General features: G+C 36.0%; 1 protein-coding gene across 3 annotated transcripts in view; it reads left to right on the top strand.

The window, feature by feature from the left end:
* The window catches only part of SP4 (Sp4 transcription factor), a 71,153-nt gene that overhangs the window by 35,638 nt on the left and 21,452 nt on the right, over positions 1-14,063 (top strand). For all 3 annotated transcript variants that reach the window (XR_003795272.1, XM_029233846.1, XM_029233848.1), the window contains exons 4-5: positions 3,053-3,281; positions 11,690-11,889. Coding sequence is in view for 2 of the 3 variants with exons in the window: in XM_029233846.1 (XP_029089679.1) it covers positions 3,053-3,281; positions 11,690-11,889 (429 nt within the window). In the remaining variant the exon portion in view is untranslated. The remainder of the gene's footprint in view (positions 1-3,052; positions 3,282-11,689; positions 11,890-14,063) is intronic.

Here is a 14,063-nt window from a genome sequence, read left to right as displayed (position 1 = left end):
TTGTTTGGGCTCTGTTCCACATCTGGAGATACAGCAGTGAACATAACAGGCAGGATCTCTGTTACCATGGCACTGAACATTCAGAAGTGAGGCGAAGACAGAAAAAAATAAAAGGACAAGATAATTTAAGGCAAGTAAGACAAAACTTGGTGATGATACAGAAATGGACTAAGGGGAACTATGATGATGTGGTCAGGAATGGCATTTCTAAAGAGGAGGATTTGAACTGAGACTGTTACTAACGAGTCAGCTGTGCAGAGATCTGGGTGCAAAGGCATCCTCGCCCAGACTAGAGAGTGTGTGCAAAGGCCCTAAGCAGGGAATGAGCCTGATTTGTTTGAGGACCAGAGGAAAAGGCAAGTGTGTTAGGAGCAGAGCGAGCAAGGGAGAGACTAATAAAAGATGAGGTCTGAGAGGTGGGTGGAGTTAAACTTGAGCAGGGCCTTAGAGGCCTTAGTAAGGAGTTTGGTGGCTTGTTCTTGATCGGTCACAGAAATGAAAGAAAAGTAGTATTGAGCTGTCGTTGAACTGTCTGGGACATCTAGGTTAAGAAGTCAAGAGAGTTGTCAGGCTTAAATATTTAAATTCAAATATGGTTTGCTTAGTATTATTCCTTGAAATAACTCCTCAAGTTGTTTAGACATTCAACAAATAAACGTTCGTAGGGAGGCTTGAGAGTCTGTTGAAATGGTATGATCAGCCAGTGATCATGGATCTCTAGCAGTTCTTTGACATAATGAAGGGCATCTTAAATAAATATCATTGCAACCTGAAAGGAATGACCAACTGTTGTATAAACAGTAGCTGGAAAAATTACGGCCAGAAATACCTCATGACTTCAGGGGACATAAAGAATACTTGCCAACCTGAAATACCTGCATCTCCATAGGGACCAAGCTATAAAGACTTTGTATAGTGTTTAGTGCTGGCTTGGATAGAACTCCCATTTCCAAAAACGCTTTTTTCTCCCCAGTAAATAGGGAGTATGTGTATCACTGTGCTTCTAGATGCATAAGTAGTTTGCATAGTTTGCTTAGCCAAGGTCATCCTTAAGGAATCTGGTTTTACTGAGTATGTAGAACTTATGTGTGCCCGAAAGCTGCATTGAGGCATAATAATTATACTTTACATATTGCTTTACAGTTTACAAAGCCTTTATCCATTAGAAAATCAATTTGATCTTCATAAACAACTCTTTAAAGTAGGTGAGGGACAGGAATTTTAGGGAGGTCAGTATTATTAGAGGTGAGGAAAGTGAGGATCTCCAAGTGTACAGTCACTGAATGGGACGTGAACTCACAACTTCTCACTTTACTTTTCATTTCTTTACCTATCACACCTTGTTAATGCAAAGGTGAATGAAAATTTAAACTTTACTAGAAGAACTAAAATATGTGTCTCTACTAAAGCAGTGACAGAACACATTTTTTTTATTATTTATTTTTGGCTGTGTTGGGTCTTCGTTGCTGCGCGCAGGCTCCTCTCTAGTTGCGGCGAGCGTGGGCCACTCTACCTTGCTGTGCGCGGGCTTCTCATTGTGGTGGCTTCTCTTGTTGTGGAACACAGGCTCCAGGCACACAGCCTCAGTCTTTGTGGTTCGTGGGCTCTAGAGCGCAGACTCAGTAGTTGTGGCGCACAGGCTTAGTTGCTCTGCGGCATGTGGGATCTTCCCGGACCAGGGCTCGAACCTGTGTCCCCTGCATTGGCAGGCGGATCCTTAACCACCGCGCCACCAGGGAAGCTCCACACATTTTATTTGTAGTAAAGTTATTGGTACTACCAAAGGTTTCAGATTGCTGTGGCTACACAGAGGAGGGAGAGATTGACTTTGGCTGGCAGAGTCAAAGGTGTAATTTGTTTTGAAAATGTGTGCTATTTTCTCACTTGCTAATTTTTATTGTCTTTTCTTGGTTGCTTCGCATGTTTAAAGTACTACATATGCAGCTTTAAAATAAACCCTTTTATTTTATATGCAGTACTCACATGTTTGTTTCTGCAACCATATTTTATTCTTGTATTGCCATTCAACTCAGTGGAGACTAGTAATAGTGATAGCCAACATGTAATGAACAATTCTTTGCTAGGCGCTGGTGGTGGTAAGGGGTTTGTAAAAATTAACGTATTTAATTCTTACATCAACTCTGAGGTGGGAGCATTCCTTCATAAATGGGTGTTTTCTGCCGCTTCACATACTTGCTACTCCCACACCTGAGAAAGTAGAACTATGTTGAGAGAAAGTATAATTATAAGGCATACTCATATACACTCAGGATCAACTTAAGCCATGTGAATTTTGTCATATTATATATTGCTTATCATATTTTTCCCTAAGCCAACATAGCCAAGTTGGTATGTGTACTGACCTGAGAGGTGAAAACTAAGCTATATAACATGAGTGAATGAAGTAATAATATCCTAAATGACTGTTCTGTGATTTTAGTGACAGTATGTAATAATCATGCATGGTTTTGCATTTTAAAAAAACTGCTTAACTCAATGTGTAAAATAAAAGAAAAAGACTCATCAGTAAAGAGATGTTTGCTTAATTTAAAGTGTTTAGGAATGAGAAATGTCCATTATACTTAATCCTTTGTTTAGTTACTTTTTATTCCTGTATTTTCATGGAGTGAATGAGATGTTGCTTACTGTGGAAATGGTCATAATAATGCTTTTTATTTATATAACATCTTTCATCTGAGGATCTCAAAGAATGTCTCATGAATCGTCACAGCACTTCAGTGAGGTAGTAAGGTAGCAAGGATTATTAATCTTCATTTTACAGATGGAGAAATTAAGCCACAAGGGGGTTAAAATTTATGTATAGTCCCACCAACCAGATATAGAGGAAGCCTGAGCTGCTAAGGTTAGAATATTATATTTTAGGAGGATTGGCATAGTATAAAACTTAAATTAACCCCTTTGCTTTTGTACTTTACACAGATAATCTGTTAGAACAAATATGGTAGCTTTAAAGTGTCCATATGGAAATTTTCTAAATCCTTTTTTTAGGAATAGAAAACATTGTAATACTCTTTTCCCCTCTCATTTTTAGGTCAGCAGCAAGGACAAGATGGAGTGAAAGTCCAACAAGCTACAATAGCTCCTGTAACCGTAGCAGTTGGAGGAATTGCTAATGCAACTATAGGTGCTGTTAGTCCTGACCAACTCACACAAGTGCATTTGCAGCAAGGCCAGCAGGCTTCTGATCAAGAGGTGCAGCCTGGCAAGAGGCTTCGAAGAGTTGCCTGTTCCTGTCCTAATTGTAGGGAAGGAGAAGGAAGGTAAATGCTGTATTGCCACCCAACTCAGTGGAGACTAGTATAATAGCTGACATGTAATGAACAGTTACATGTAATCAAGGCACGTAGGGTATTCGTTAAAATCAAGCCATTGGCTGAGTACTTCGATCATTAGAACATCACTAGCTTTATAGCCCAAGAGTTGAGATACAGTATTGTTATGAAGGGGATTAGATTGAGCTATTCTGGGAATGGGATTTCAGTGGTCCTCTACCATGTACCTTATACTTTCTTTTATGGTTTTCTTTCTTCATTTATTTATGTAAAATTTTAAAACAACTTTACCGATGTAAAACTTACATACCATGTAATTCACTCATTTAAACTGTACATTTCAGTGGTTTTTAATATATTCACAGAGTTGTACATCCATCACCACAGTCAATTTTAGAACTTTTTCGTTCCCCTGAAAACAAATCCTGTATTATTTAGTTATCACTCCCTCTTCCCTCCCAGCTCTAGGCAACCACTAAACTAACTTCTGTGTATAGATTTGCCTATTCTAGACATTCATATAAATGGAATCACAAAATATGCGGGTTTTGTGACTGGTTTCATTCACTTAGCATGCTTTCAAAGTTGATCCATATTGTAGCATGTGTCAGTTCTTCATTCTTTTTAATGAACAAAATAATATTCCATTGTATGGATATACAATATTTTACTTATCCATTCATCAGTTGTTGGACATTTGGAACTTTTTCCACCTGTTGGCTATTATGCTGCTACAAATATTCTTATACAAGTTTTTGGTTTTGATTTGCATTTCCCTGATGACTAATGATATAAAGTATGTTTTCATGTGCTTACTGTTGGCCATTTGTGTATCTCTTTTTTTTAAAATTAATTTATTTTTGGCTGCGTTGGGTCTTTGTTGCTGTGCATGGGCTTTCTCTAGTTGTGACAAGTGGGGGCTACTCTTCGTTGTGGTGCACGGGCTTCTCATTGCGGTGGCTTCTCTTGTTGTGGAGCACAGGGTCTAGGCACGTGGGCTTCAGTAGTTGTGGCATGCGGGCTCAGTAGTTGTAGCTCACGGGCTTAGTTGCTCTGCAGCATGTGGATCTTCCCAGACCAGCGATCGAATCCATGTCCCCTGCATTGGCAGGTGGATTCTTAACCACTGTGCCACCAGGGAAGTCCCTGTGTGTCTTCTTTAGACAATTGTCTATTAAGATCTTATGCCTATTTTAATTAGATTATTTGTCTTTTTATTATTGAATTATAATAGTTCTTCATATATTCTAGATACAGGTCCCTTATCAGATTTATGATTTGAAATATTTCTTCCCGGTCTCTGAGTTGTCTTTTCACTTTCTTGATAGTGTCCTTTGAAGCACAAACGTTTTTAATTGTGAAGTCCAGTCTTTTCTTTGGGTGCTTCTGCTTTTGGTGTCATACCTAAGAATCCATTGCCCAATCTGAGGTCACAAAGATTCCCACTTTTCTTATAAGAGGTTTATAGTTTTTGTTCTTACATTTAGGTCTTTGATCAATTTGGGGGTTAATTTTTGTGAGGTAAGGATTCATCCAATACCATTTGTTGAAAGACTGTCCCTTCCCCATTCTTTGGATGGTTTTGGCACCCTTGTCAAAAATCAGTTGATCATAGACCAGATAGGTTTATGTCTAGACTCTTCAATTCTGTTTCATTGATCTGTATGTCTGTTTCTATGCCAATACCACACTGTCCTGATGACTTTGGCTTTGTGGTAACTTCTGACATTGGGGAGTATGAGTCTTCCAACTCACCCAACATGAAAGGGTTTTTGATTGTGTCAGATGCTTTTCTTCATCTGTTGAGATGGTCATGTAGTTTTGTTTTTTATTCTGTCAATATAGTATATTACATTAATTGATTGTTAAATGTTAAAGTACTTTTGCATTCATGGGATAAATACAACTTGGTCATGCTACGTAATTTTTTTTATATGTTGATGGATTTGGATTTTTACTATTGTGTTGAGGATTTTTGTATCCATGTTCATGAGAGATATTGGTCTCTAGTTTTCTTATAATGCCTTTGGTTTGGGCAAAGGTATTACTGGCCTTGTAGAATGAATTGGGAAGTCTTCTCTCCAGTTTCATTTTTTGAAAGTTTGTGAAGAACTGGTATTAATTTTTAAAATGTTTTGTGAACCTGTGAAGCTCACTGGGCTTTTCCTGTGTGTATTTTTTTGACTACTAATTCAACCCCATTACTTGTTCTCAGTTCTGTCTTGTTCTTGAGTCAGCTTTGGTACTTTGTATCTTTCTAAGAATTTGTTCATCTTATAGTTTTTAAGTAATTGGTATACAATTGTTCTTGGTATTCCTTTATAATCCTTTTTATTTCTGTAAGGTTGGTAGTGATATCCCCTTTTTCATTTCTGATTCTAGTAATTTGAGTCTTCTTTTTTTTTTTCGTTAGTCTCCCTAATGGCTTGTTGGTTTTGTTGACCTTTAATCAGCCTTTGGTTCCATTGATTTTTCTCTATTGTTTTTGTATTCTCTAATTCATTAGTTCCTGCTCTATTCTTTATTATTGTCTTTCTTCTGCTTGCTTTATTTTAGATTTAATTTGCTCTGTTTTACTGTCTTAAGATGGAAGTTTACGTTATTTAAGATCTTTATTTCCTTCCAGTTATATTGAGATATAATTGACGTACAGCACTGTATAAGTTTAAAGTGTACAGCATAATAATATGACTTAATACATCATGAAATGATTATCATAATAAGTTTAGTGAACATCTATCATCTTGTGTAGCTACAAAATTAGAGAAATAGAAAAAATATTTTTCCTTGTGATGAGGACTCTTAGGATTTAGCTCTCAACAATTTTCATATATAACATACAGCAGTGTTACTTATATTTATCATGTTGTAGATTACATTCCTAGTACTTATTTACCTTAGAACTGGAAGTTTGTATCGTCTGACTGCCTTCATCCATTTCCCCTCCTCTGGTAACCACAAATCTGATCTCTTTTTCTGTGAGTTGTTTGTTTGTTTTTGAGGTGTAACTGACCTATAACACTGTTAGTTCCTGTTACACAATATAGTGAATCATTGTTTCTATACATTTCACAATGATCACAGTAAGTCTAGTTATGATATTACCACTGTACAAAATTATTACATAGTTATTGACCCTATTCCCCACGCTGTACATTTCATCCCCTTGACTCATTTATTTTTTAACTGACAGTTTGTACCTCTCAATCTCCCTCACCTATTTTTTTTCCTCCCTCCACGCCCCTCTTCTCTGACAACCACCTGTTTGTTCTCTGTATCTATAACTCTATTTCTGTTTTGTTATGTTTGTTCATTTATTTTGTTGTTTAGATTCCACATATAAGTAAAATCATTCAGTATTTGTCTTTCTCTGTCTGACTTGTTTCACTTAGCATAATATCCTCTAGGTCCATCTGCGTTGTCAAAAATGGCAAGATTTCATTCTTTTTTTGTGGCTGAGTAATTTTCTATTATGTGTGTGTGTGTGTGTATATATATACACACACACACCCACACACACCACATCTTCTTTATCCATTCATATATTGATGGGCATTTAGGTGGCTTCCATATCTTGACTATTGTGAATAACGATGAAGTGAACATAAGGGTGCATGTATCTTTTCTAATTCGTGTTTTCACTTTCTTTGGATAAATACCCAGGAGTGGAATTCCTGGGTCTTATATTAGTTCTATTTTTAATTTTTTGAGGAGTATCCATACTGTTTGGTGTAGCGGTTGTACCAATTTACATTCCCAGCAACAGTGCATGAGGGCTTCCTTTTCTCCATATCCTTGCCAACGTTTGTTACTTGTTCTTTTTTGCATACTAGCCATTCTGACAGGTTTGAGGTAGGATCTTTTTAAATATAGATATTTACAGCTGTAAGTTTCCCTCTAAGCGTTACTTTATATGTATCCCATAAGTTTTGGTATGTTGTGTTTTCATTTTCCTTCATCTCAAAGTCTTTTACGATTTCCCTTTTGATTTCTTCTTTGACCCATTGGTTATTTAGGAGTATATTGTTTAATTGCTAGGTATTTGTGAATTTCCCAGTTTCCTCCTATAAATGATTTCTAGTTTTCTTCCACTGTGGTCAGAAAACTTTGTTATTTCTGTCCTTTTAAATTTACTGAGATTTGTTTCACAGCCTAGTATGATCTGTCCTGGAGAACATTCCATGTGCTCTTGAGAAGAATGCTGTTGTTGCTGGAGTGTTCTGTGTATGTCTGTTAGGTCTTGTTTATTTACAGTGTTATTCAAGTCTTCTGCTTCCTTGTTGATCTTCTACCTAGTTGTTTTATGGAAAATCACTGAAGATAGTGTATTGAAATCTCCAACTATTATCATTGAATTGTCTATTTCTCCCTTCATTTCTGTCAGTTTTTACTTCTGTTTTGGCACTCTCTTTTTACTCTTGTTTAAATGCATGTATGTTTCCTGATGGATTGACCCATTTATCCTTATCAAATTTCTCTCTTTATTTCTAATAACATCTTTTGTTTTAATGTTTATTTTGCCTGGTATTAGTATAGCCACTCCAGCTTTCTTGTGGTTGTTTGCATGATACCATTTTCCATCTTTTTACTTTTCAATATCTTTGTATTTTTGTGTCTTTAAATGTAAAGTGTGTCAGCTATAGATGGTACATAGTTGGATCTTGTTTTGAATCTAATCTGACAAAACCTACCTTTTTATTAGTTTATATAATCCATTTACATTTGATGTTATTATCAATATAATGAATTTATGTCTGCCATTTTTACCTTTTGTTTCCTATGTCTCATGTCTTTTTTTGCTCCCTTATCCCTCCCTTACTGCTTTCTTTTGAATTAAATTAATATTTTAATTTGCAATATAGCATTATAATTTCATTAATGATGTTTTCACTGTGCTTATTTCTCTAGTGCTTGCTCTAGGCCTTACAATATATTAATTTATCATAATCAGTTTAAGATTTACAGTAACTTAATTCCAGCGAGTTATAGAAATGTTACTCCTATATAGGTCTGTTCCCTTGTGCTTCTTTTTATGGTATTACTGTTAAATACATAAGTGTTACAAACCCCACAATACGTTGTTTTAATTATTATTTTTATAAATTTATGTCTTTTAAATTTGCTGTGTTAACTTTATCATTTCTGGTTCTCTTTATTTATTCCCATGAATTTGAGTTCTGATTTGGGGTCATTTCCTTATGGCTTTGCTCCCAGCCACCTCCTTTGTGGTGTTATTGGCAGATATGTTACATATGTTGCATTTCTCTAATGTTACAGTCTTGACAATGCATTTTATACATATTGTTTTATAAAATTGCTTTTTATTTTGTTATTAAACCACATTTTTGGCTGCTTTGGGTCTTTGTTGCTGCACACGGGCTTTTCCTAGTTGCGGCAAGCGGGGGCTACTCTTTGTGGTGGTGCACGGGCTTCTCATTGCAGTGGCTTCTCTTGTTGCAGAGCACGGGCTCTAGGCATGTGGACTTCAGTAGTTGTGGCACGCAGACTCAGTAGTTGTGGCTCGTGGGCCCTAGAGCGCAAACTCAGTAGTTGTGGCACATGGGCTTAGTTGCTCTGTGGCATGTGGGGTCTTCCCAGACCAGGGATCGAACCCATGTCCCCTGCATTGGCAGGTGGATTCTTAACCACTGTGCCACCAGGGAAGCCCAAAATTGCTTTTTAAATCAGGTGAGAAGAAATATGCACTTACACTGTCCTTTATAATTACGTAATTACCTTTGCTAGTGCGCTTTTGTTTCTTTATATATATTTGAATTACTTGCTGGTTTCACTTGCTTTCAGCTTAAAGAACTTCCTTTAGTATTTCTTGCAAAGCAAGTCTACTAGCAACACATTCTCTTAGTTTTTGTTTATCTGGGAATATCTTTATTTCACCTTCATTTTTGAAAGATAGCTCTGCTGGATATAGGATTCTTGTTTGAGGTTTTTTTGTGAGCGTTTTTTGTTTTTTTTTGTTGGTTTTTGTTTTGTTTTTGAGTACTTGAATATATTTCTACTGAGAAGTCAGCCTTTAATCCTACTGGGCTTTCCCTGTAAGTGATGAGTCATGTTTCTTGCTGTTTTCAAGATTTTGTCCTTGTCTTTGGGTTTCAGGATTTTTAGTGTAAAGTGTCTATTTGTAGATCTCTACATTTATCGTATTTGGAGTTTGTTGAGCTTCCTGAAAGTGTAGGTTAATGTTTTTCATAAGTTTTCAGCTGTTACTTCTTTGAATATTTTTTCTGCTTCATCCCCCACTCCCCTTTTCCCTCTCATCTCCTCTCCTCCTGGTATTCTCATTCATATGTTGGTGTTCCACATTTCTCTGACATTCTGTTTATTCTTCTTCTGTTTCTTTTTGGGTTGCATAATCTCTATTGAACTGTCTTCAGTTTCACTATTTCTTCCTTCTCTTGAGTCCCTCTTGTGAATTTTTCATTTCAGTTGTACCTTTTATCTCAAGAGTTTCCAATTAGTTCTTTAAAAAATCATTTCTAGCTCTTTATTGATATTCTCTGTTTGATGTGATGTCATTATACCTTGCTTTACTTCTTTAATCATGGCGTCCTTTAGTTCTTTGAACGTATTCATAATGGCTGCTTTGAAGTCTTGTTAAATTTGTTTGCTCTCACAGGCAGTTTCTCTTGCCTGCTTTTTCTCTAGTGTATAGGTCGTTTTTTCCTTCTTTGTTTCTGGTTTTTGCACGTCTCATAATTTTTTGTTGGAAACTAGAGAAATAATATATTGTAGCAACTCCTAGTACTGCCTTCTGTCCTTCTCCCACCTCTGGCTTGTTACTGTTGTTTGCTTGTTTGTTTAGTGAGGAGCTGGATTATTTTAATGAAAATCCCTGCCCCCACTCCCCTGCCCCTCCCCAGTATGAAGCGTGTTGCTCCTTAGTGACCCTGGGATGACAGTGGTTTTGGTAGGGATTTTTTTGGCTCTTTCCCTGACCACACCCAGCTGTTAAGCTCCACTAATTGCCAGCTGATTGCTCTGTTGTTTTCAGTAATACCCTGAAGCATATATTGCTCCACAGACCGATCCAATCAGAGTTTTAAAAGGCAGAACTTAGGTCTGTGCTTGAGATTTATTCTGATCCTGTAGGACTCCTACCGGCTACCTCTTTCCTCAGTTCTTTCTGGCAACCTATCAGTCTATAGTTTAGCTTATGTCTCCAGTGAATCTATTAGTCTCCTCCCAGTTGCCTTTTGCAACAATCTCCACTGTCTTTAAGATCATCCTTAGGCTCAAACCTCTCCACACTTTGTTGCAAATGAAGTCAATTTCTTGGGAAGAGATTTGGAGCCTTCTGTTTTATGGTATACTCTCCCTCTGGCCAAAATCTCTGTGTCACGGCTCTTCAACTGGGGGTTGGGACAGTGACACATTTCTCCCTATGCATTCTGTGCTCTAGGAGCTGAGTACGTGGGGGCAGGAGGTCAGCAGTAGCCTCAAGTTTTATTGGCTGGTCACTCCAGGCTTGGAACCTCTGATTTATGAACTACAAATGAGCTGGGTCAAGGGTCATCTGGACCCCAGTGTTTTCATCATGCCTTATCCAAGGTCGAGCCTGTGTCTCAGGGGTTGGGATTGGGTGGAAGAAGGTTGTTCCCCATCTGTCAGCCACACTCACCTGAAACTTAGCCTCAGTAACAGGTAACTGCGGGTAGGTTGAGAAATGCTGATGTCCTGCCTCTCTTGGGGAGATAACCCAGCAACTAGAAGGGTGGGAGAAGAGGGAACCCTGTTGTTGATTTCACAAGTCTGTAGTGTTTCTGTGTCAGGGGAGGTGGAAGGAGGAGGGAGACACAGAGTGAGTATTGGTTCAAATACAGCAGACTCTCATTCTTCTTACCAAGTTCTATTTGATTTTCATGAATAAATGCTTCTTTATTTGCTGTATACTCATAAGGCCATTTCCAGAGATTGTAAATGTTATTTGCTTTTTTTGTTATCATTTGCACTGGTTTCACTGGGGAGTAGGTCCAGGGAGCTCTTCGTGCTGCTTTTGCTGGAAGTGAAACTCTGAACCTTACACTTTTAAATGAGGATTACCATTCTTTGGTATTTTAGAGGAGAGTTTTCAAGTGTCTTGAAAAGTTTAAAGAGATTTTTTTCCCAGGGGAGGAACGTACTAGGAAATGAACATGTGAATTCCATGGCAGAACATACATTCTCTAAAATTAATGTGTTTTCATACCACTTTTGAGTTTTACTACACAGTGCTGTTTTTTTCTGATTTTTAACTACAGTACAGTTGTGGCATCATGATTTAAAAAACTCACTTAGAAAAGCATCATTTAATTACCTTGATTCCCTTTTACTTTTCCTGAATTATAAGCTTGGTGTTTGGGAGTGTAATTAATGTTTGGTTTTTGTTTTTGTTTTTGTAGAGGCAGTAATGAACCAGGAAAAAAGAAACAACATATCTGTCATATTGAAGGATGCGGAAAAGTTTATGGCAAAACATCTCACCTACGAGCACATCTTCGCTGGCATACTGGAGAAAGACCTTTTATATGCAACTGGATGTTTTGTGGCAAAAGATTTACAAGGAGTGATGAGCTTCAGAGACATAGAAGAACCCATACAGGTTAGTTGATTTATTTTAGGACTTGTACTTATTACTTCTTTTCTCAGTGCTTAGATGAAAATTATAGTGATAGTTAGCTATCAAATTGAGAAATATGGAAATTAAAGAGAGAAAATTCATTTTAGTGATTATATGAAAGATGTTTAAGATCAAAATTCTTTACCTCATTTCTGAGATATATTTTATTCTACTTTTCGTAAGCTTTATCAGCATAATTACATGACTTGGAATTTATTCCATTTGCTTATCTTGCATTCTTAGCATGTTGAACTCACATGTTACTTTTTGTCAGTATTTAAGTTGATGAGAAGAGAGTTGAATTATCATCTTATTGGTGACCTTGATTAGTTTTTGTTTTTTTTACAATCCAGAAAATTGACTGAAGTATCAAGAAAAGTATAACAAACACCTACCTTAACTCTCACTCAGAATTGACAGCTGTTAACATGCTGTATTATCTGTTATTTTTTAACAAAACAAATCATTATAAAGTTAACATCATCTTTGTCCTCCTACCTCTCAAAGACAACAGCTACCATGAATTTCAAGTGTAAATTTTTAGTGTAGTTTTAATACTCTTACATATTTTCTTCATGGATATATATGTGAATATTGTTTTGTGTTTTCTATGAAATTTTATGTAACTGATATATTACAGCATCATAATTTTACTTACTATGTTTTGACATCTATCCAAGTTCATATATGTGTGTATATATGTGTATGAATACATGTCTGTTTCTCTTAACTGCTATGTAATGTTCTGTCACATGACTCTACTACACTGTATTGATCCGTTTCCCACACTATTTAGATGAGTTCAAGATTTTTGCTGTCACAAACTTTACTACTTTGAACATACAGTGAACATGTACAAGAAGTAGAATTATTGGATCTTAGAGAATGTGTATGTTTGATTTTGCTAGATAACCACTAGAGTCTCTAAAGTGACTCTTACCATCTCTACTTCACTAGTGTTGATTGAGAGTTGCCACTTGGCTGTATGTTCACTCAGTAGCATCAGGCTTTGAAAGTTCTTGTCAGTCTAAAATGGTTTCTATTTAATTTTTTAAATTAACATTTTTCCTGATTATAGTGAGATAAGCATCTTTTCCTATGTTTATTGGTCATTTATATTTTGTTTTCTGTTGATTCTTTTGATCTTTGTTGTTGTTGTTTTTTTCCTTTTTCTTACTGATTACATATTGCAGTTTTCCCCAGTATTGCTATCTTTTTATCTTAGTGCTATCTTTTGTCATATGGAAGTTTTATATTTTTATTTAGTAAAATATAAGGATATGTAAATATATTCCTTTGCATTTTGCTTTTTTTTTAAATGAAATTTTCTCCTATCTCAAGGTCATAACGTTTTAAAAAACATTTTCTTCTAATTGGCTTTAAGGTTTTCTTTGTGTAAGTTTATTAGTCTAAAAAAAATTTTTTTTTTGATGATGGACTAAAAGGGGGACAAAATTTTGTTTTTCTTTCATGTGGAAAGCCATTTCTTGAATAGTCCAATTCTTTCTTCATTGATATGTAATGGAACTTCTCTCATATGTTGATGTCCCCTTTAAGAATGGCTCAATTTCTGAGTCCTTTGTTTTGTCTGTTTGTCACTTCCTACAGTAATACTATACTGTTTTAATTACCAGAAGCTTATATTAAGTCTTGATATCTGGTAGGGCAGTTTTCCTTGTTTTGGTATATAACACTGACCTCCTCTATTTAGAACATGTCTGGTATATATATTTGGGACTCAATGTTTAATTATTGAATAAAGTAATAATTTGGGTAGATGTTTTTGAATTAGACATTAAACTTTAACTTGTATCAAGGTACATGTAGGACAAAAGGGGAACTAGAACTGACTTTTATTGATCAACTACTGAATATCAGATGTTTCAAATATATCAGCTCATTTAATTCTAACAGAAGCACTGTAAGCTAGAAATTGGCCCCATTTTACAGATTAGAAAATAGTCTCAGAGAAGAAATAATGGTTGCTAAATCTATTTCAAGTGATAAATAAAAATTACTTAGTTTGATATGCACACAACTTAGTAACACAGAAGAGTCTTAGTGTAATGGCTCAATCAATGAGTTAACATTATATTAAAAATAAGAATTTTAATTAAAAAAAAGTTTTAAAAACTCTGGTATTACATTTGGGTTTC

The sequence above is a fragment of the Monodon monoceros genome, unplaced genomic scaffold (genome assembly GCF_005190385.1).
Source record: "Monodon monoceros isolate NGI ecotype Baffin Bay Population unplaced genomic scaffold, NGI_Narwhal_1 Super_Scaffold_2, whole genome shotgun sequence".
NCBI lineage: Eukaryota > Metazoa > Chordata > Mammalia > Artiodactyla > Monodontidae > Monodon > Monodon monoceros.
Note: the sequence above shows the minus strand (reverse complement) of the source record. Positions and strands in the feature narration are given on the sequence as shown.